At 42.4% G+C, this 23,459-nt stretch overlaps 1 protein-coding gene across 2 annotated transcripts in view; it reads right to left on the bottom strand.

Moving 5' to 3' along the window:
* OXCT1 (3-oxoacid CoA-transferase 1) overlaps positions 1-23,459 on the bottom strand; it is a 130,386-nt gene that overhangs the window by 96,264 nt on the left and 10,663 nt on the right. For both annotated transcript variants that reach the window (XM_059694861.1, XM_059694862.1), the window contains exons 4-7: positions 17,634-17,769; positions 12,343-12,492; positions 7,791-7,897; positions 5,353-5,413 (exon numbers count right to left, since the gene is read on the bottom strand). In XM_059694861.1, coding sequence (XP_059550844.1) covers positions 5,353-5,413; positions 7,791-7,897; positions 12,343-12,492; positions 17,634-17,769 — 454 coding nt within the window. The remainder of the gene's footprint in view (positions 1-5,352; positions 5,414-7,790; positions 7,898-12,342; positions 12,493-17,633; positions 17,770-23,459) is intronic.

Below are 23,459 nucleotides of genomic sequence, written 5' to 3'. Positions count from 1 at the left end.
ACAGCAAAAGAAACCATCAACAAAACAACAAGAAAACCCACTGTGTGGGAAAACATATTTGCCAATGACATATCTGATAAGGGCCTAATCTCCAAAATTTATAGGGAACTCATACAACTTAACAAAAGGAAGATAAACAATCCAATCAAAAAATGGGCAAAGGACCTACATAGACACCTTTCAAAAGAGGACATTCAGAAAGCCAAGAGACATATGAAAACATGCTCAAAGTCACTAATCATCCGAGAGATGCAAATCAAAACAGCAATGAGGTACCATCTCACACCTGTCAGACTGGCTATCATCAACAAATCAACAAACGACAAGTGCTGGAGAGGTTGTGGAGAAAAAGGAACACTTGTGCACTGCTGGTGGGAATGCAGACTGGTGCAGCCACTATGGAAGACAGTATGGAGTTTCCTTAAAAAACTGAAAATGGAACTCCCATTTGACCCTGTGATCCCACTTCTAGGAATATATCCCAAGAAACCAGAAACACCAATCAGAAAGGATATATGCACCCCTATGTTCATAGCAGCACAATTCACCATAGCTAAGATCTGGAAACAGCCTAAGTGCCCACCAGTAGATGAATGGATTAGAAAACTGTGGTACATCTACACGATGGAATACTATGCTGCTGTAAAAAGGAAGGAACTCTTACCATTTGCAACGTCATGGATGGAACTGGAGAGCATTATGCTAAGTGAAATAAGCCAGTCAATAAAGGAAAAATACCACATGATCTCACTCATTCATGGACAATAGAGACCATTATAAACTTTTGAACAATAATAGATACAGAGGCAGAGCTGCCTCAAACAGATTGTCAAACTGCAGCGGGAAGGCCGGAGAGGGTTGGGGGGCAGGAGGTAGTGGGGTAAGAGATCAACTAAAGGACTTGTATGCATGCATATAAGCATAACCAATGGACATAAGACACTGGGTGATAGGGGAGGCTAGGGGACTGTCTAGGGCGGGGGGATAAAATGGATACATATGTAATACCCTTTGTAATACTTTAAGCAATAAAAAAAAAAAAAAAAAAAGATTAGAGCAGAAATAAATGACATAGAGACCAAAAAAACAATACAGAAAATCAATGAAACCAAGAGCTGGTTCTTTGAAAGGATAAACAAGATTGATAAACCTCTAGCCAGACTCACCAAGAAGCAGAGAGAGAGGACCCAAATAAATAAAATCAGAAACGATAGAGGCGAAATAACAACAGACCCCACAGAAATACAAATGATTGTTAAAAAATACTATGGACAGCTTTACTCCAACAAACTAGACAACCTGGAGGAAATGGACAAATTCCTAGAAAAATACAGCATTCCAAAACTCAATCAGGAAGAATCTAAAAATCTCAACAGGCCAATAACTATGGAAGAAATTGAAGCAGTCATCAAAAAGCTTCCATCAAACAAAAGCCCAGGACCAGACGGCTTCACAGGGGAGTTTTACCAAACATTCAAGGAAGAACTAAAACCTATCCTCCTCAGACTACTACAAAAAATTCAAGAGGAAGGAACACTTCCAAGCTCATTCTATGAAGCCAGCATCACCCTAATACCAAAACCAGGTAAAGACAACACAATGAAAGAGAATTACAGGCCAATATCCCTCATGAACATAGATGCCAAAATCCTCAACAAAATCTTAGCAAATCGGATCCAGCAGTACATCAGAAAGATCATACACCATGACCAAGTAGGATTTATCCCAGGGATGCAAGGATGGTACAATATCCGCAAATCAATAAACGTGATACATCACATAAACAAATTGAAAGAAAAAAACCACATGGTCATATCAATTGATGCAGAAAAAGCATTTGACAAAATTCAACACCCATTTTTGATAAAAACTCTCAGCAAAGTGGGAGTAGAAGGATCATACCTCAACATAATAAAAGCCATATATGACAGGCCCACAGCCAACATCATACTCAACGGACAAAAACTAACACCATTTCCCCTAAGAACAGGAACAAGACAGGGATGCCCCCTCTCACCACTCCTGTTCAACATAGTACTGGAAGTGTTAGCCATTGCAATTCGGCAAGAAGAAGAAATAAAAGGCATCCAAATTGGAAAAGAGGAAGTAAAACTGTCCTTATTTGCAGACGACATGATATTATACATACAAAACCCTAGAGATTCCATCAAAAAGCTACTAGACTTAATACATGAATTTGGCAATGTAGCAGGATACAAAATTAACCCCAAGAAATCTGAGGCATTTCTATACACCAATAGTGAACTTTCAGAAAGAGAGATTATAAAAACAATCCCGTTTACCATTGCACCGAAAAAACTAAGCTACCTAGGAATAAACTTAACTAAAGAGGTAAAAGACCTCTACTCAGAAAACTACAGGACGTTGAAAAAAGACATAGAGGAAGACATAAACAGATGGAAGAACATACCGTGTTCATGGATTGGTAGAATCAACATCATCAAAATGTCCATACTACCCAAAACAATCTATAAATTCAATGCACTTCCCATTAAAGTACCAACAGCATACTTCAGAGATCTAGAACGAACTTTCCAAAAATTCATCTGGAATAAAAAAAGACCCCGAATAGCTGCAGCAATCCTGAAAAAGAACAAAGTAGGTGGGATCTCAATACCAGATATCAAGTTGTATTACAAAGCCACTGTTCTCAAAACTGCCTGGTACTGGCACAAGAATAGGCATATAGATCAATGGAATAGAATAGAGAGCCCAGAAATCGGCCCGAACCAATATGCTCAATTAATATTTGACAAAGGAGGCAAGAACATACAATGGAGCCAAGATAGTCTCTTCAATAAATGGTGTTGGGAAAATTGGACAGATATATGCAAGAAAATGAAACTAGACCACCAACTTACACCATATACAAAAATAAACTCAAAATGGATAAAGGACTTAAATGTACGACAGGATACCATAAAAATTCTAGAAGAATCCAAAGGCAAGAAAATCTCAGACATATGCTGAAGCAATTTCTTCACTGATACAGCTCCTAGGGCACTTGAAACTAAAGAAAAAATGAACAAATGGGACTACATCAAAATAAAAAGCTTCTGCACAGCAAAAGAAACCATCAACAAAACAACGAGAAAACCCACTGTGTGGGAAAACATATTTGCCAATGACATATCTGATAAGGGCCTAATCTCCAAAATTTATAGGGAACTCATACAACTTAACAAAAGGAAGATAAACAATCCAATCAAAAAATGGGCAAAGGACCTACATAGACACCTTTCAAAAGAGGACATTCAGAAAGCCAAGAGACATATGAAAACATGCTCAAAGTCACTAATCATCCGAGAGATGCAAATCAAAACAGCAATGAGGTACCATCTCACACCTGTCAGACTGGCTATCATCAACAAATCAACAAACGACAAGTGCTGGAGAGGTTGTGGAGAAAAAGGAACACTTGTGCACTGCTGGTGGGAATGCAGACTGGTGCAGCCACTATGGAAGACAGTATGGAGTTTCCTTAAAAAACTGAAAATGGAACTCCCATTTGACCCTGTGATCCCACTTCTAGGAATATATCCCAAGAAACCAGAAACACCAATCAGAAAGGATATATGCACCCCTATGTTCATAGCAGCACAATTCACCATAGCTAAGATCTGGAAACAGCCTAAGTGCCCACCAGTAGATGAATGGATTAGAAAACTGTGGTACATCTACACGATGGAATACTATGCTGCTGTAAAAAGGAAGGAACTCTTACCATTTGCAACGTCATGGATGGAACTGGAGAGCATTATGCTAAGTGAAATAAGCCAGTCAATAAAGGAAAAATACCACATGATCTCACTCATTCATGGACAATAGAGACCATTATAAACTTTTGAACAATAATAGATACAGAGGCAGAGCTGCCTCAAACGGATTGTCGAGCTGCAGCGGGAAGGCCGGGGAGGGTTGGGGGGCAGGAGGTAGGGGGGTAAGAGATCAACTAAAGGACTTGTATGCATGCATATAAGCATAACCAATGGACATAAGACACTGGGTGATAGGGGAGGCTAGGGGACTGTCTAGGGCGGGGGGATAAAATGGATACATATGTAATACCCTTTGTAATACTTTAAGCAATAAAAAAAAAAAAAAAAAAAGAAAAAATCATGATTACCCCATAAAAAAAAAAAAAAAATACAAGTCTTTGTTTTACTATGGTTGCAAATATCAAAAAATTTCTATATGTGACACAGCACCAGAGTTAAGTTAGGGTTTTTCAAAATGCTGATATGCCGAGCTCAAAAGGTTCGCCATCACTGGGATAGAGCGTCAGCCTGCGGACTGAAGGGTCCCATGTTCGATTCCGGTCAAGGGCATGTACCTTGGTTGCGGGCACATTTCCTGTAGGGGGTGTGCAGGAGGCAGCTGATCGATGTTTCCCTCTCATCGATGTTTCTAACTCTCTATCCCTCTCCCTTCCTCTCTGTAAAAAATCAATAAAATATATTTTAAAAAAGAAAAAAGAAAAGAAAAAAAAAAGGACTTTATCCAGGATAATACTTAATGTCCCTCAGTACTTAGAGGAGAAATATTGACTTTTGGCAGTTTTACAAAAGTATATAAAATCAAGAGGGTCAAACCATCAATTATTTTAAGCTACGTTATAGGCCTTCCTTCAGTAATTTACAGATGTGTGCCATGACAGGTCATCAAAATGATTCAGTAAGTAATATAAAAAAAAATTACACAGAGAGAGCAAACCACATTATCTATTTTAAATGAAGAAACTATACCAAAGCCATTGCTCAGGAAACCACCAGGCCTGAGTTGAAAGTACCACATCCCCCAGCACTTTAAAAACAATACACTTTACTTTCTAAAAGAGGAATAGAACTGTAACATTCGATTGTGTCAAAAATACCACTGTACTGCCTCCATGAGATACCATTCTGGCCACTGTATGCAGGAATCAAAGAATGTCACGCACAACACCACCATCTTCCCTAGAGAATCCACAGTTTCTAACACAGTAAGAATGAACTTCTCCTGATACAAATAACTATTTTCCGGGGGTTCTGTCTATAAAAAGTCATGTTGGGACTGCACCCGAGAAGCTGCATTTTACCCAAGGACCGGAGATGTTCATGAGCTGGTCCCATCTTATTCTGGTGAGACTCTCACAGCCAGAAAGCAACCATCACAGCAAAATTTCAGCGATCGTATATTCAAATCGAATCCTCCCATATCCCAAACGGAAAGGCTGTCTTTGTGGGTCATCGAAAAATGAAATGAACGGTTGTGCTTTTTCTTGAACTAATAATAATACAACATCAAGTTGAAAATGAACACCAGGAAATCGGCGAGCACCCCCACGCTTACCTCCACCACTGTGGTTCCCGCAGCTTTGCACATGGGCAGGTTGAAATTCCGGGCGCTTTTCCTACACAAGGAAACGGGGAAAGGAGATCAAAAGTCAGAAGTGTCTCCTTCAACTTTAATTACAGACTAGAGGAATGTCTATAAACTAAGAACCTGCGAAATCTTTTCGGAAAGAGTGTATCGTATCTTTTGCCTTCCTCTTTTTTCTTGCTTTTTATTTATTTTTTTCCAATTATAGTTTCCCTTCGATTAAAGTTCTATAATTATTTCATAAGTAAAAACAATATGATACCCACTTCACTTCACTCAATAATATAGCTTTTTATAAGGTTGAGGGGCTATTTTTCATATTCAACATGCAGATTTTATAGAAAAATAAAATGGATATTAATACACCTATTTGATACCAATTTCCCTAAGCCTTTTCATTGGGATGCTGCTTTACTTCTTATAGTTGAATACTTCACTAAACTTGCTCTATTAAAATAGTGAGGGAAAGTAGCAAGGACTTTATAGGAGAGGGTACAGTATTTCTATTCTCTATTAAGGAGAAGCCTGCTGCTGAAATTAAGTACAACATTCATTGGGAACCTGTGAGTCATCTGGAAAGGTCATCCTGGGAAGCCAATTTCCAATGAAAGTACAACACCCACATCAGACACGGAGGTATAAAAATGTCAAGAAGGTGCCAATTTCGCTGATGGTTTTGCATTCCCAAGTTCCTACACCAACGTACTTCCTCTAACCATAAAAATGTATATATATGTTTGTTTCTGAGAGTGTACGTTGATAAAAAATCTTCTTTGATAAAGAGCACTAAGTCACACTATGGTTTACTGGAGCTTTCAGGCCACCGGTGCCTATTTCACTTGGATTCAAGGACAGGTGTAAGGACAGGTGTGTCCTTGTGTGCTCCCAAGGCAGAGGGGCACCCCCACTTTAACCTCGGCCAGACCTCTGCACCAGGTGTTCACTCTTCTAAAGTCAGTATCTTAAGAATCGAAGTGACCTGACCATGGGTGATATGCGCTCTCATTTCACATCAAAGCGTAATGTGTACTTGAACCACAAGCATAAAGCCTGTACTTAAAATAGCCCTGTGCAGTGCTTAGATACCGGGGCCAGGCAATGGAGCATGGGATAAATTCGTGGAAATATTTTGAATAATTCATCTCCATTTGCTGCTATACAATTTCATTGCTTTTTTTTTTAAATAGCAATTGAACTTCACAAACAATACACCAATGTGTCAAGTGCGATAGATATGATGCAAAATGTCTTCTGTAATGGCCAAAGTTAGCTGTAATTCCAAAAACTGATTGAATTCAAGAAATCAAACATAGTATACATATTATAAGTTCTTCAGAAATGAACAAAAACAGTGTGAGAGTGGTCACTGAGTATTTAGCTGTGATCGCACAAAAGCTGCATTTGATAAAGATAAAAAATTGCTAACTAAAAGCAATAAATGACAATATTATGAGAAAAAAATGATTTCTATAACCTAATAGGTGAAATTTTTAATACCAAACATTTTGAAAAAGTTTTTAACTTTATGCATATATTGAAAGGTGGTATAATTTTAAAAAAAACAACAACTATATAATCTATAAATCCAAAATATTAAATACTTTTTTAAGTGTTAAGCAAGCTTATGATAATCAAAAGATTTTCAAGTCTATTAAGCATATCTTTGGCCATGCAGCTAATGAGAATAAAATTGAGCACTATTAAGGTAAGACTTCTAATAGACAGCAATAAGACCGGAAAAGGCCTGACTTAAGTAATTACTAGCAATATCTTTCCAGAACATCAAAGTAACTTGGGCATTTGAAGACAGTGCATGTAAATAACAATCTACAATAATAAAAGCATAATATGCTAATTAGACCAGATGTCCTTCCAGACAACCTTCCAGACGAAGCCTGGGCTGTGAGGGAAGCCCGGGTTCTGGGTACCAGAAGGAAGCCGGTGCCATCAGCCAGGGGCAGGAAGGCCTGCTCTTGCATGAATTTCGTGCATCAGGCCTCTAGTATCAAAATAAAATGTAATTGTGTGCTTTTCTCACGTTCTGTAAGCATGTCAATATTGCAACAGGTCTTGGCAACTAAAATACACGGAGGAAAACATAATTTGTATGGGACTAAATTCAAGGGTATATGGGTGCAAATACTTAACAAGCAGAGCAACGTGGACATCCACCAATCAGAACAGACACCCGCCAGTACTCCGTAACAGTGAGACTGCTGTTCATACACACACACACATACATGCACACGCACACACGCGTGCTACTGTTAATTTTCAGCCATTTTAAAATAAAATTTTAAATACCAAACACATCAAGATATCCATTTTGTAATCATAACTTGAGAAATATTGAAATATTAAGTTGCTGAAATGCACTACATTAGTCTTTTTTAAGGCCATCACACTACCTGAAAATGATGTTTCCTGCACGGTCTGCCTTCCAGGCTTTCACCAAGGCAAAATCCCCTGTAATCGCTTCCTCCAAAATAAAATGTTGACCATTGAACTCCCTCACCTGCAGGAGACAAAGGGAGCGCTGTCAGGTATTTGCACGGCTGCTGTTTGGTTGTGATATGAGCTCTGGCAAAGGCAGATAAGAGGGCACAAGCTTAGCTGGGAAAGGTTTCTCAGAGAGAGAAGAATCTAAAGGGAGACCCGAAGGATGAGTGTGGTAGGCAACTGGGACTGAGTGAAAGTGCTGGAAGGGGGAACTGAGGGAACAGCATGTGCAAAGGCTCAGTGACAACCTGAGGAACTGAGCTACGACTGTGTATGTCAGTGTTCATTTTATTACCTGTGTCCATAGGTTACATATTGAACATAATACCTGTCCCTCTTTCCCCATTCCCCAAGGAAAAAACCATACAATGTACTGTTTATATAAGTGAAATGGTTCTGCCCTAGCTGGTTTGGCTCAGTGGATAGAGTGTTGGCCTGTGGACTGAAGAGTCCCAGGTTCGATTCTGGTCAAGGGCACATGTCTGGGTTGCAGGCTCAATCCCCAGTAGGGGGTGTGCAGGAGGCAGCCAATCAATGATTCTCTCATCACTGATGTGTCAATCTCTCTCTCTCCCTCTTCCTTCCTTTCTGAAATCAATAAAAAATATATTTTAAAAGAACAAAAAATAAATGAAACGGTTTTCAAAGTCCATTCACCTCTCTTAATTTTTTTAAAAATATATTTTATTGATTTTTTACAGAGAGGAAAGGAGAGGGATAGAGAGTTAGAAACGTCGAAGAGAGGGAAACATCGGTCAGCTGCCTCCTGCACACCCCCTACTGGGGATGTGCCCGCAACCAAGATACATGCCCTTGACCGGAATCAAACCGGGGACCCTTGAGTCCACAGGCTGACGCTCTATCCACTGAGCCAAACCGGTTAGGGCCACCTCTCTTAATTAATATATAATCATCTGTTGCGATTTGAATTGGAATTCCTAGAATTTGTAGAGGAATTTAGAGAGAACTGACACACTATATGGTCCCACCCATAAACATAATATTTTTTGAAGTCTCTTTTACTTCTTTCAATAGTTTTGCAATTTTCACTCCAAAAGCTTTGTATATGTTTTTAGGATTTAGTCACAGGTTCCTCATAGTTTCTGATGCTACTATAATGCGATATTTTATTCTATTATATCTTCTCTTCTGGTCTAATGGAATGCTATTGACCTGTGTATGCTTACTGCCGTTAGTTCTACTATGAATGGAGGGGTCGGGGTGAAGAAGGGAAGAAGCTTAAAGCAAAACTATGTAACGGCCCTGGGAACAACGTGGAAGCTGTGCTCCATCCATCGCTATGAGGATGGGAGCCATTTACAAACAGCACTCCATTCCCGTTACCACCGCACCCCCTAGTGGACAAACAGCATGCGTTTTATAGAAAGCTGCCCTAGAAAGTTTGGGTACATTAACTTCTTTAACTATACTATGGTTTAAAACTAAAATTCTTTCTTTTTTAAAAAAAAATTCTTTCTTAAACAACAGCTTCCTTAAAGACATTATCCCACCTTCCTTCTAGAAAATATTGAATTTATGGAATCAGTGATGAATGAGGATCTCATTTAATAAAAACGTAGGCAAGTTATGTAAAAGATATTTGTAAACTGCACATCAATATCTAGTTTTTTTTAAAAGGGTATTATGTATTTAAGAGTCATTACTGTGAGCATCAATGATAATGTTTACCTATGGAGTATTTTACATACAGATCTAGAAAACTACATATAGATCTAAATATATGCTAACCCCGGGAAAAGTAAATTTTTAAAAATTGGCTTTTTAAATTTTAATTATATAATTTCCTGACGATCTACGCACTAGCAGTTGGTGAGTTTTAGTTATTATTCTAAAATTTTAAAAAAGAGAAGGAATTGGTTTTGTCTAACTGGCCACTCTACTCACTTGAAAGACTTGTGCATTTCATGGCCTCAACTTCATCTTCCAGTCCTTTCTTGAATCCACTCCAGTCAAATTTTCATCACTCCAGAAAAACCCTCTACTCTAAAAGAATTACCCTTTAAAGTCACCAACGACCTCTGTGTCCAGATCTGATGGTCACTTCCCAATACGCTATTACCCAACCTCGGCACACGCCGACACATTTGATCACACGCTCCTTTGTAAAATGTCCCATCTTTCAAATCGCCTGGGTTTCCACTTCACTCACTAGACACTTTCCCATTCTTTTTTCCTGCTCCTTCAAGGCCTCTTCCCTACCTTTATATGCAAACGAGGTGTTCTCTCTCTGCTCTCCAGCCCCAGCCACTCATCTAGTCCCAAAGGCTTGAATACTCTATGCCGATGCCTCTGAGTTCCCATCCCGAGTGCGCCTACTGCGCGGCTCCTCTTGGAGCACGGTGGACGTCTTCAACGCACCGGTCTCTGCCAGAGCTCTTTGCTGACCCCCATGCCCAGCCCCTCTCAACAAGCAGCATACTTGATTCTGTCTTCTCTTCCGGCCACCACCAACCCACCAGTCAATCCTGTTGGCTTTACTATGAATATATACCCCTATTCCAACCACTCCTCACCAATTCCACTTTACCTTCCCACCTGGATTAATGCAACAGCCTCTTAATCCCTTTCACTGCTGCTGCTCTTGGTTGCTGCAAAAAAACCTCACTTCCCCACAGCTACAACTTGCCAAAATGTAGCTCAGATCACATCACTCCCCCCCAACTTTCCGCTGGCCGCTCACCACTCTCAGTAAAATCCACACTCATGTGATCTGGCTCCTGTCTCTCTTCAACCTTCAGTCCCACTGCTCTCAGCCTCACTAACTCTGTTCCAGTCTCACCACCCTGCTGTTCCACACACAGGGCAAGCCTGCCTCCGGACCTTGTCCTCCTTCTGCCTTCTGACTAGATCACAACCCTGTGATCTTTGCCCAGCTCTTTCGCCTATTTTATTCAGGTCTCTCTACCAATGTCACCTTCACAGTGAGGTTTCCCTAACCCTACCTGAAACACTGCCTTCGCGGCCACTGATCCGTCTCTCTGTCCTGGCCCTACTTAACTGACATGTGTGTTTGTCTATTCATTCCCTGTCAGTTCCTCCACCACAGGGGGGACTTGGTCTAGACCCCCCTTTCCAAAGTTCCTGGGAAAGAGGAACTCAACAAATGTCAATAAATTAAGGAATTCACTCACTTCCCCTTCCTATGATAAGCAAGGGAGATAAAGAGCTAATAGGAGTTGTTTCAAGACAAAATTACAAACTACTAGATTCATGTACCCGACTCAGGGCAGAAATGAACCCAGATATTCAGGACAGAGTCTAGTGTATCTTGTGTTTCCCAGGGTGAGTTAATGATAGCGAGCTCCTCAAGTATTAACCCAATTTTCTGTCCATCTTTACCTATATTCTTAAGATCCATTGTAATAAATAGACTCTTGCCTTTTACTTGGTCAGGAACTTTTGAAGTTTAATTAGGCATTAAAGATGGAATATCAAAAATGTCAACAAAAGCCAAGGTCACCTTGATCAGAACGGCAAGGCTCCAGGTAAAGGGCTTGCTCAGAGGACAGCAGGGCACAGGTTCGCGGACCTTGCATCTTCCCTCAGAAAGGGGGTGCAGAGCTAACATCTCCATGAGCAGAAAGTTGATAAGAGATCACCCCTTGATTCTAAGTGTTCACTTTCCTAGCGACAAGCTGAGCATCTCTGCATTCTGTGCTCACTTCCTGGAGCCAGGGGGGCATGGAGACGGGAAAGATGCTAAAAACCCAGTCATGAAATATGGGCCTGTGTATGCTTAGAAGTTGCCTCAAATCTAAGGCACCTCAAATATCTAGAGTTTATTTAATGATAAGCTTATTTAACATATTTTTCAAATTATAATTACTAATCATTTGTTTGTTTATTACCTTTTTGAGGGACTAAGAGCCTGTTTTAGTTCTATGCTTTCCTAGTATGTGCGTGAAGTTACCCCCTATGCAGCACTTTAAACAAAATGAAGTTATTCAGCCTATAGCTCAAGTGTGTCTAGTGTACAAAATGAAGGTGATAATGTGAACTCCCCATTCATTCCACTACAGAATTCCATATTTTAATATTGAGGATAAACTTGTGATTGCCTTGGCTTTTTCTCATCCTTCAATTGCACAAGAGGCCTGAGCATGAAGCCTTTAATAGCATTTATATCAGGTAGCTACTCTACTTTCCTCATAAGCATAATCAGCAATTATAAAGACTCCTACATTGGTAAAAATTCAATCTTAACTCGCACATCTTATACAGTTGCAGTTTTTTCTCATTTACTTAATCTGGTTTCTCTGTATGATTTGAATGAATAGCAGATGCTCAGTTTTAGCTGGAAATCATACCTAACGTATTTATGCTAATGAATGGCAGTGCTTGTTCTCACATAGAGGTGGTTTTATACCGATTTCCCCAACGAGTCACCAGAACCCTGTGCTCACAGTGGGGTCGGGTGTCCCCTGGATGACCGCGTCCTACCTCTCGGGGCTTACTGGCAATGGCGATGCTGCCATCCTTGTTGTACTTGATGGGGGCCCCTCCTTCTTGCACCAGCGTCCCATAGCCTGTGCTGGTGTAAAAGGCAGGAACTCCAGCGCCGCCGGCACGAATCCTCTCTGCCAGTGTGCCCTACAGGTGAGCAAGCAACACCCCACAAGGTCAGTACGCATCCCTCTGCACGTGGACACAGAGTCAAGCGGTACCTAGCGGTACCTAGCATGGTAAATTGGTGTATTTCACTAACAACATACGCTAGGAGATTAATTTAAAATAATTACTGCCTCTCTAGATAACAACCTTTCTATTCTATTTTTTTTCTCTTTTTTTGTTTTCTTTCATTAATTTTTAGAGAGAGAGAGAGGAGGGGAGAGGAAGAGAGCAAAACATCGATGTGAGAGCAACATCAATGGGTTGCCTCCTATACACACCCCAGTTGGGGACTGAACCTGCTACCCAGGCATTGTCCTGACAGGGAGTCAAACCGGCAACCTTTCAGTGCACGGGACAATACCCAACCAACTGAGCCATGCCAGCCAGGGCAGCCTCTCTATTCTTAATCCACAACATGTAACTGCTTATTCACATAATGACGCTTTCACCTTCCATGTCACCTGCTGGCTTCGACGACATGTTCAACATCAGTCTATTTGTACTATTTTTAAGTGAGTTTTCAAATCTGACACATGTAACTTCAACTATATATATTAAAAATCACAAAAATAAATTCTGGGTTTTACTGTGTGCTATATGTAGGTATGGCCTGAATCTTATCATCAGTAATAATAAATGATTATTGTAGAATAATATAAAATGTTCAAATTTATCTAGAATGTATCCTAAACCATTCTCGTATTTGATCTACAATATTATCTAAGGAAAAATCCAAACTACAACATATAAGTAAATTGGTTTTCATTTTATTTTTATTTTTTAATATACTTTTTATTGTTGATAGTATTACAGATATCACCCCTTTTCCCCACTTTACTCCCTCCTCCCAGCTCCTACCACCCCCTCCCCCATGTTTTCACTATGCTATTGCCCATGTCCATGGGCTATGCCTGTAGGTATATAAGTTCTTTGGTTTATCTCTTCTTATACCCCCAACCCCACATCAAGGTATGTCAGTCTGTTCCATGCCTCTCTGCTTCAGGTCTTATTGTGTAAACTGGTTTTTAAAAACCAAGAGTCCTTCAAATTTTGTTTCAGAGGACAAACAGCTGTAGGCAAAGTTTCTTTGTATCTCTCATTGGTCACCTTCATTTCCAAGCTCCCTCCCACCTCCAACTGCCTTTCCACGGAGTCTGCCAGAAGGCAACAAACTCCAATAGCACATTCCAACACCCTCTCCACCACTGAGGGCTGTGGTTACGGTCCAGCTACATCCTAGTCACGCTGGACTGCTAAATGGCTAATCAGTAGTAAGAATGAGGTTAGGTATTAATGGCACGGTGTTAATATTGTCCCAACCTGAAACCAATGTTCTACTTTAACTGGGACCTAAACTCAAAGAAGGAACTAATGACTAGCATTTGAAACACTGAGGCATTCAAGCACGTGGGATATTCTGGGGAAGGGGGGGCCTTGGGGCTTCACTGAAAATATGTATAGATAAAACACTGTTCTACCCTATCCAAAGGATAAGATGACTGTACTCTGTGTTCCGGGTATTTTAAGTTACCAACGTACACAAAAATTCAATCCTCAAACCAGCCCTAGGTTAGAATGTGTTTTATGTCCACCCACCCTAAATGCTTCACTCCTTCTGTGTCCCACTGGGCAAGAGCCTGAAAACAGAATGGTTCTGCAGAAACCACCAAGCCCCACATCCACCCCACAGGGAGCCCTGATCCCCAACTCTTCATCTACACTCCCTCCTGACTCTCAGGCCACCAAACAAGTTGCCACTACATTGAGGAGGGAGACGCTGACCTCGTCAGCTTAAAGAAAGAATGTAAAAGAGATATTAAGGAAGCTTTTCAGACCAAGATAGTAGCGTAGGCAAACAGCCTGTACTCACAGCCTCCCACAACCACATCAAAATTACAACTAAAATACAGAACAACCATCATCTAGAACCACCAGAAAGCTGGCTGAATGGAAGCCCTTCAACTAGAAAAGTAAAGAAGAAAGCACACTGAGACTGGTAGGAGGTGGAGAAGCACGAAACAGGCTGGTATAGCACCCACATGTGCCGCTTTTTTAATCGGGAGGGAGACTGTCTCTGCAGAGGCCACCAGGAGAAGCAAGGAGTCCTAGCCCCACACCAGACCCCCAGCCCAGGGTCCCAGAGCTGGGAAAAGAAGTCCCTGTGGGCAGTAAGAACTATGAGCTGTAAAAACCAGTGTGGATTGGGGCTCAGTGACACAGAGGCTGCTAGAGACCCAACTGTCCCTCTTAAAAGGCTGGCACCACAAACTGAACTTACAAAGTCCTGCTCCTTCTGAGCTCCAGCACCAGGGTGAATCTCTGAGGAACACAGACACATATGAGGAGGAACTGGATTGTCTGGCATAGGGGCAGGAACTCAGGGGTGGCTTTCTACCAGACAGAGGTGCTCACAGGGATCATTGTTCCTATACTGGGACCTCCCTGGTCACAGGGCTGACTGTCAGCTTCAGTTTGCTCCACCTTGTTGATTCCCTGTGACCCCGCCTCATTCAATTTACAACCCCACCCAAGCTGTGTGCAGCAGCTGTTGCATATGAATGACCTGTCCTTGCTCAGGCTAAAATCTCTCAAACAAGCTGCAGGTGGGTCTGGGAGCCCCAAATCTATCAATAAAAGACCCAAGACTCAGTACAGCACCAGCCTGCCTTGCTTCACAGTTGGGCCTCATGTGAGCACTTCCAAACCTGATACAAAGAGGAGGAATCTGCAGATCTCTGCAGATCTCTCTGTAGCTCCTGCTGAGTGGCCCCAGGCAGTGGCTGACTTTACTCCTCCCTGGAGACCCAAGAGCCAGTGTCAGTGTCAGACCATACAAGATTACAACTCTACACATCCATAAGCAACACACTCAAGGGGCAGACTCAGTGAGCACCAAAGCCCCATTGAAGCAAGTCCTGCTCCATAAGGGTATCTCCTGCATAGCAGCTCTCCCACTGTAGTCGCAGCTGGTCCTCACAGCCAATTGGCCTGGAGGTCAATTCCTCCCAGTAACACCAACAGCAATCAAGGCTCAACTACAACAAAACTGTGCACACAGCACACAAAGGGGTGCACCTAGAGTATCCATCCCAAGTGATTGGGGAGTCTGAGCCACCGGGTCCTATAGGACACCTACTCCATGAGGCCACTCTATCAACTCAAGGACACATAGCAACTCTATCAATACACAGAAACAAACAAAGAGAAGCAGCCAAAATGCGGAGACAAAGAAACATGTCACAAATGAAAGAAAGTGAAGAAAGTAAACTACTGAATATAGAGTTCAAAACCACAATTATAAGATTACTCAAAAATCTTTAGAAACCTCCAAGGGACTTAGTGAGACCTTCGAGGATCTTAGTGAGAATGCCAAAAAAATGGAAAAGGACCATTCAGAAATTAAGTATACACTGACTGAAATAAAGAATACTATACAGGAATTCAACAGTAGACTAGAGGATCCTGAGCATCAAATCAACGATTTGAAATATGAGGAAGCAAAAAAACACCCAACTAGAGAAGCAAAAAGAAATAAGAATCCAAAAATATAAAGATATTGTAAGGAGCCTCTGGGACAACTTCAAGGGTACCAACATCCGCATTATGGGGGTGCTAGAAGAAGAGAGTGAGCAAGATACTGAAAACCTATTTGAAGAAATAATGACAGAAAACTTCCCCTACCTGGTGAAAGAAACAGACTTACAAGTCTAGGAAGCACAGAGAACCCCAAACAACAGGGACCCAAAGAGAGCCACACCAAGACACATCATAATTAAAATGCCAAGGGCTAAAGACAAAAAGAGAATCTTAAAAGCAGCAAGAGAAAAGCAGTTAGCTACCTACAAGGGAATGCCCATATGACTGTCAGCTGATTTCTCAACAGAAACTATGCAGGCCAGAAGGGAGTGGCAAGAAATATTCAAAGTGATGAATAGCAAGGACCTACAACCAAGATTACTCTACCCGGCAAAGCTATCATTTAGAATTGAAGGTCAGATAAAGAGCTTCACAGCCAAGAAAAAACTAAAGGAGTTCATCACCACCAAACCAGTATTATATGAAACATTAAAGGGTATTCTTTAAGAAGAGGAAGAAACCCTGACCGGTTTGGCTCAGTGGATAGAGCGTCGACCAGCAGACTGAAAGGTCCCGGGTTTGATTCCGACCGGGGCATGTACCTTGGTTGCAGGCACATTCCCAGTGGGAGGTGTGCAGGAGGCAACTGATCAATGTTTCTCTCTCATTGATGTTTCTAACTCTCTATCCCTCTCTCTTCCTCTCTGTAAAATATCAATAAAATATGTTTTAAAAAAAAGGGGAAGAAGAAAAAGATAAAAAATATGAACAACAAAATGGCAACAAATATATACCTATCAACAATTGAATCTAAAAATCAAAGTAAACAAATAAGAAATCTAATGAACAGAATAAACTGGTGAATAAAATAGAATCAGAGGCATGGAAAAGGAACAGACTGACAATTCTCAGAGTGAAGGGGAGTGGACGGGCAGAAAGAGATTAAACAAAGATATTATATGCATGTATGCATTACTTATGGACACAAACAATAGGGTGGTGAAGGCCTGGGGTGGGGCAGGACCCAGGTAGAGGGAGGCTAAGGAGGGGGGGAGGAACATATGCAATTATCTCAACAATAAAGTTTTTTTTTTAAAAAAAAGAAATATTAAGGAAGTTCCTCTCCCATGTATATGCCCTCCGACAAAATAAGGAGGAATGCAAAAAATATACTAGGCTAATTTTCAATAGCTCCAAAAAATGAAGGCTAAGGTATCTCAACCTATAATATAAACACCCATATGAGTTGACCTTTAGGCAACCCTCAAACATTTCAGCAAGTCCTTTTGCATGCTTCCAGTATAATTTACATTCTAGTATCAAGCTTTAAAATTTATCCTGTTACCTAGAGATCTTCATCAGAAATACTTCCTTTTTCTGTTGGATAGCAACAGAAAATATTAGATTCTAGCAACCAACAGGTGGGACCTACGAAATAGCATTCTCTCTGCCTTACCCATCTTGCACAAAGACATTTCTAGAGAGGAAAAGGTACATTTTAAAACAAGTTAGTATTGTAAAAGAAAAGCAGAGTGTCTTCTTACCTGAGGTGTCAGCTCTACCTCTAATTCACCAGATAAGTACTGTCGCTCAAATTCTGCATTTTCTCCCACGTACGAAGAGATCATGCGCTTTATCTGCTTGCTTCGAAGCAAAAGGCCCAAGCCAAAGTTGTCAACCCTGGAAGGAAAATGCAAGCAGCTTACAACCAAAGGGCCATCTGATCGAACACTAATGTCACTTACATTGAAAAACATGAAGTTGTATTAATTTAAAGGAATCCTATCTACGAGGCATTGAACCCACATTCTCTCTCAGCCGCCCACCACCCAAAGAGCGCTGCAAGGTGGCTATACTTTCTTATTTTACAGTTGAGGAAACTGAAGCTCAAAACATTTAAGTGATTTTTTTTCCCCAAGATCTTGGGTAGTGACACCAGCCAGTCCTCAAACCCACATCAATCCTACAATTCGATCCCCGCCCCTTCCGTTCTTTTTGCTGCTCCAAAGTGACCCTGGTCAGAAGATGAGCAAGAGATGGACTGGTCCCTGCCCTACACTTCAGACCCAGGCATAAAGGCAGTGCCACTGTCCCTAACCTGCACTGGCCCCAGAGAAAGGCTCAGATGGAGAAAGTCTTTCTATCCAAGAACGGGGTCAGGGACATTCTCATATTTAAAAGACAGAACAGCAGACTCTTGAAATATGGACCCAATTATGAGCAACGATGAATATTTTCCTTGTATCATAGATATACAGTGAAATGATGAAGACCCACTCCAGAACCCTGGCCCTGGCATGGGAAACAGTGGAAGGGCACAGGTCTGATGATGGATCATTAGTGACATCTACTTGTTTGAAAGGAGGCAAGTAGGTAGGAATGGTGCCCGTATGACAAGCCACTGACATTTCTCCCGACCCTTTCTCCCATCTTCACTCCATTCTCCATCCTCACACACACAAGTGGTGGTTCCGCTCAACTGACAATCTCCTAGCTTTCAGAATGGATCGCTTCCAAGCTCCTAACCTCCCCCAGGCAGTTCTGACACCTGAATACTTCAAAGTAATCCAGGTGACAGGTAACTGCCAACCTTCTTCTAGATTTGTTTCCTAGTCCCAGCCTTCCAATACAGAATCTCATAACATTCCCCCTCATGGTTATAACAAATAGCCACATGGTTTATTCTCACATATTTCAAAAGAAAACTAGAGCCTAAATCAGTGATGGCGAACCTTTTGAGCTCGGCGTGTCAGCATTTTGAAAAACCCTAACTTAACTCTGGTGCCGTGTCACATATAGAAATTTTTTGATATTTGCAACCATAGTAAAACAAAGATTTATATTTCTGATATTTACTTTATATATTTAAATGCCATTTAACAAAGAAAAATCAACCAAAAAAATGAGTTCGCGTGTCACCTCTGACACGCGTTTCACAGGTTCGCCATCACTGGCCTAAATAATGTTTGCAAGTGTACTTTTGCCATATGCGGAGAATTCCCTGAAGATTAATAATACACTTGTCCAGCAGAGGGCCCCAAACACTAAAGAGTCTCTGTGTCTCTTAGGAAATTAGTTCTTGGGGCACTCTCATACACATAATGCTGTGTTTGGTTGGTTTAGTTTTAACCTACTCCTAATTAACACCTAAGCAGGCCCTCACTTAACAATTCTGTTCCCTTAAATTCAGCTCCACCTGCAGCCTGCCCCTTCTCACCCAATGGCAGCACCCCATCCTTAGAGATCTTCAGCACAAACTAAGGGGGGTGAGCTTTGACTGTCACACACTGTGGGGGCATCCTGACTCCGCCTTCAGAATCTATGCAGAATCTGAGCCTGTCACTCTCCCTCCTCTGTGACCTACACTGTCGCTTCCCTGGACTCCGCAGTCACCTTCCCAGCTGCTACTCCTGGCCCCTATGATCCTACTCGCCAAATGACAGACAAAAATACAGGCACAAAATAAAACGTCCAGTCATGTCACGCTCTGCTCAAACCCTGCAATGGAATTCACTTATTCAGAGGAAAAGCAAAGGTCTCTGGAGTGGCTGGGCCCCATGTGATGGGATGCCCAGTCCTGTCTCAACCTCACTCCTCCCAGGTCCTTCCCACTCTGCCTCTGCTGGCCTTCTTATACTCACATCCTGCCCTGGGTCCTTCACGCTGGCCTGTCTGTGTCTCCAAACTCCTCCCCAAGATCGCTGCATGGCTCACACAGGTCCTCCCCCACCCCCCACTTCCTTCATGAATCTGGCCAGCTGCCCCTCCATGAGTCCTGCCTGGATCACCCATCTTATACCAAAACCTGCCCTCCACCTTCATGCTCCCAATCCTCCTGGCTCTTGTTCTTCGTGTAGCACTATAACCTTCTCACACAATGGCAACTTACTTATTTTGCTTTGTTTACTACTGTTGCCTGCCTCTGCCCATTGGAAGGTTAGGTCCACAAAAGCAGAGAACTTGTCCTGTGTTGTTCATGGCTGCACCCCCAGCACCTGGCCGCATACACAATACACAGAGGGCACTAGAGCCACAGCTGCTGAACGACTGGCAAATGCATGACTTGCTTCACTTCCCCCTCCTCCCTGGCTCCTCTCTAATAAAAATGAGAGTCATCAAGTCCTTATGCCGGATATTTTCTGTTTGCCCCCTGCATCCCCCAACCCCACATCCATTGAGCTGGCCTGAGCCGGGGCTGGCTGACGTGTGTGGATGGAATCCTGGGCCCTGCCCTCTAGTTTCCAGTTGGGGTCAGCCACTGCTGATGGGGTCCAGCTAACGGGAGGCACCATCAGGAGGATGGGGTGAGACAAGAATGATGTCAGGATCTGTATTCCCCTGGCTCACTCCCTGGCTAAGCTGCAGCGCCCTGGAGAGCCCTCTCCCTAGAGCAGCGGTTCTCAACCTGTGGGTCGTGAACAATGAAAATACATCCTGGATTTCAGATATTTACATTGTGATTCATAACAGTAGCAAAATTACAGTTATGAAGCAGCAACGAGAATAATTTTATGGATGGGGGTCACCACCACATGAGGAACTGTATTAAAGGGTCGCGGCATGAGGAAGGTTGAGAACCACTGCCCTAGAGCTTTGTTTCAGGTCCCAACAGCTCCCTCCCCTCCTTCCACCAGGCACAGGGCTGCTGAGCTCTGCGGCTTACCTGTACTCAGGCTGCTGGTACCCAGGCTGCTGGTACCCAGGCTGCTTTCCAAGTCCTGACCATTCCTCTAAACCAGCGGTTCTCAACCTGTGGGTCACGACCCCTTTGGCGGTCGAACAACCCTTTCACAGGGGTCGCCTAAGACCATCCTGCCTATCAGATATTTACATGACGATTCATAACAGTAGCAACATTACAGTGATGAAGTAGCCACGAAAATAATTTTATGTTGGGTCACAACATAAGGAACTGTATTTAAAGGGCCAGAAGGTTGAGAACCACTGCTGTAAACACAGTCCCTTTGGTAAGCTTTCCTCAGTTACCCAATATGAGCATCCCACTGATATTCTCTGGAGCCCTGCCTCAATTACATCCTAACATAAAATAACCCACGAAGGTGGATGCAACCCACTTGCTTTCTGTAGCATTAAATATCTGACCTCCCTCTCAGCGCACAACGCCACACCATGAACCAGAATACACTGAGTCATTCATTGACCTGGGGATTTTCCTACCCACTTTCCCAAACTCCTTGGGTCTCTGTTTGGCTTTTCGATGCATTACACACTTGAACTTGGCCCTGTCTGGAGAGGACCTCTCTGTATTTGTTGATTCTGGCTCTGGAAACCATGTGTGCTTGTTGGGTTTGTTTGTTTTTCTTTTCTTTTCTTTTTTCTTTACTTTATTTCTGGATTAGGGCCTGGCATAGCAACTAAGCAGGTCACAAGATGCTCGGCCGGGCGACTGCCCGCCTGGCGCACAGTCAGTGTGTGCCTCCAAACACGCTGCTAGGCAGCTAAGTGTCTTTCTTGCCTATGATGATACAAAGTGAAAAAGGCAAGACCCTTCCTCACAGTATAAGAGAGAAAAGAGACAGCCATGATCTTTTGCAAATGAGGAACATACTAATTTTCCTAGAGAAACATATATTAAAGCATTTTGCAGCTTTGCAGTAAAGGTAATTCTGGTGAACTTTCAGAGTGACTCTCGCTTGCCCTTAGCAACCAGCAGCTTACCTGCCCAGAGAGAGCTAACCTTTTCCCTGCAGCGCAACACTCAGGTCCCAAACACGTGAGTGATGAAAGAAGTCTAAATCCAAGAATGAGTTAAAGGGATACACTCATGTTCTGCAAATATTTATGACACTGATTTTCGTTTTCTGAAATCTCATTGAACTGGCTATTCTGGCCAAAATGAAACTCTGATAAGAATGACATTGCAGCCGAAACCGGTTTGGCTCAGTGGATAGAGCGTCGGCTTGCGGACTGAAAGGTCCCAGGTTCGATTCCGATCAAGGGCATGTACCTGGGTTGCGGGCACATCCCCAGTAGGAGATGTGCAGGAGGCAGCTGATCGATGTTTCTCTCTCATCGATGTTTCTAACTCTCTATCTCTCTCCCTTCCTCTCTGTAAAAGAATCAATAAAATATATTTTAAAAAAAAGAATGACATTGCAACCATTTACCAAACTACTCCTTGCTTACTCGCATTTTAGACATCCTTAAATCTCATCATACAAGTTATTCTTACTCTGATCATCCCAAGAGTATTAAAAGAAAAAACAATGCTGTCTTCAGATATAAGGTTGATTGATGGCATAGTTATATGGGAAACATGAAATCTTCTGTGAGCCAAGCACACAAGTTCAAGGGCATACCCCAGGGGAATGCTTCCAATCAGCCAAGAGGGCCTAGACCTCCCTTCAGCGCCCCCCAGAGACGCAGCTGCCTCAACAAAAAAGAACTGGGAAAGCAATGGAGCCACTGTCTGTCTCCTGGTTCAAAACCAGCAGTGCAGAGTCAGCCATCTTATTTAGAGGCCCTCACAGAACTCCTACCCTGGCCAGGACAGCACTGCACCCAGGTGACGGCACTGAACTCCCAGGCACAGGCACCTCTATCACCAGGTAGTATTTGTTCGTCTCCCACAGGGAAGTGGGGCTGGTCTTGGAGTTGTCTAAAGCCCCACCCTCAAGAACGGAAATCAAGTAAACAGCCTTGCAATAAAGAAAAGGGCAGACTAATACAACACGTCCATTCTCTCCTTGGTGCTGCAATTTAATTGGTTGATACATAGTTTGTTGTGAAACTTTGGGTTCACACAGGCCTGCAATTCATATGTTAAAGTCTTCCAAAAATCAACGGAAGGCACATTGTCAGTTTTTCCTGTCTTCCTAATCAATCCACATCAAACTGATCCCAAAAGAGGGGTTAACTTATCTAGACTAACAGGCGCTGCTCCACAGCGAGATAAGTGGTGCCTCTGGGCAACAGGTCTTCCTGATCATTAAAAACAAATGAAACAAAAACCATCAGGAGTCCTGCGCTTTGCAAAGATTTCCAAGTCAGGCAGATCTTTCCATAAAAAGAGCCTTTTCCTAAATGAGAAAATAATGATTACTTCTAATTCCAAAGTCTCTCCATTTACCCAATATTTCAAACCATGTCATTGGCTCTCTGATGAAGCAATGCTATCTGACTCAGGTGGCCTAGACAAAGCCCTCACTACTGCAGAGTAAGGGTTTACACCCCCTAATCAGGAGCATCGGTGCCTGCGAAGGGCTTTCTGTGTTCCATGAAGTAGGTGATCAGTACCTACTTTGCATCGAGAATTCATGCCTGGCTGGTGTGGGTCAGTGGTTGAGGTCACTTTTCAATACCCAGTCAGGGCACATGCCCATGTTGCGGGCTCGATCCCAGTAGAGGGC

This window comes from Myotis daubentonii, chromosome 4 (assembly GCF_963259705.1).
Source record: "Myotis daubentonii chromosome 4, mMyoDau2.1, whole genome shotgun sequence".
NCBI lineage: Eukaryota > Metazoa > Chordata > Mammalia > Chiroptera > Vespertilionidae > Myotis > Myotis daubentonii.
This window is presented reverse-complemented; position numbering and strand designations above follow the sequence as displayed.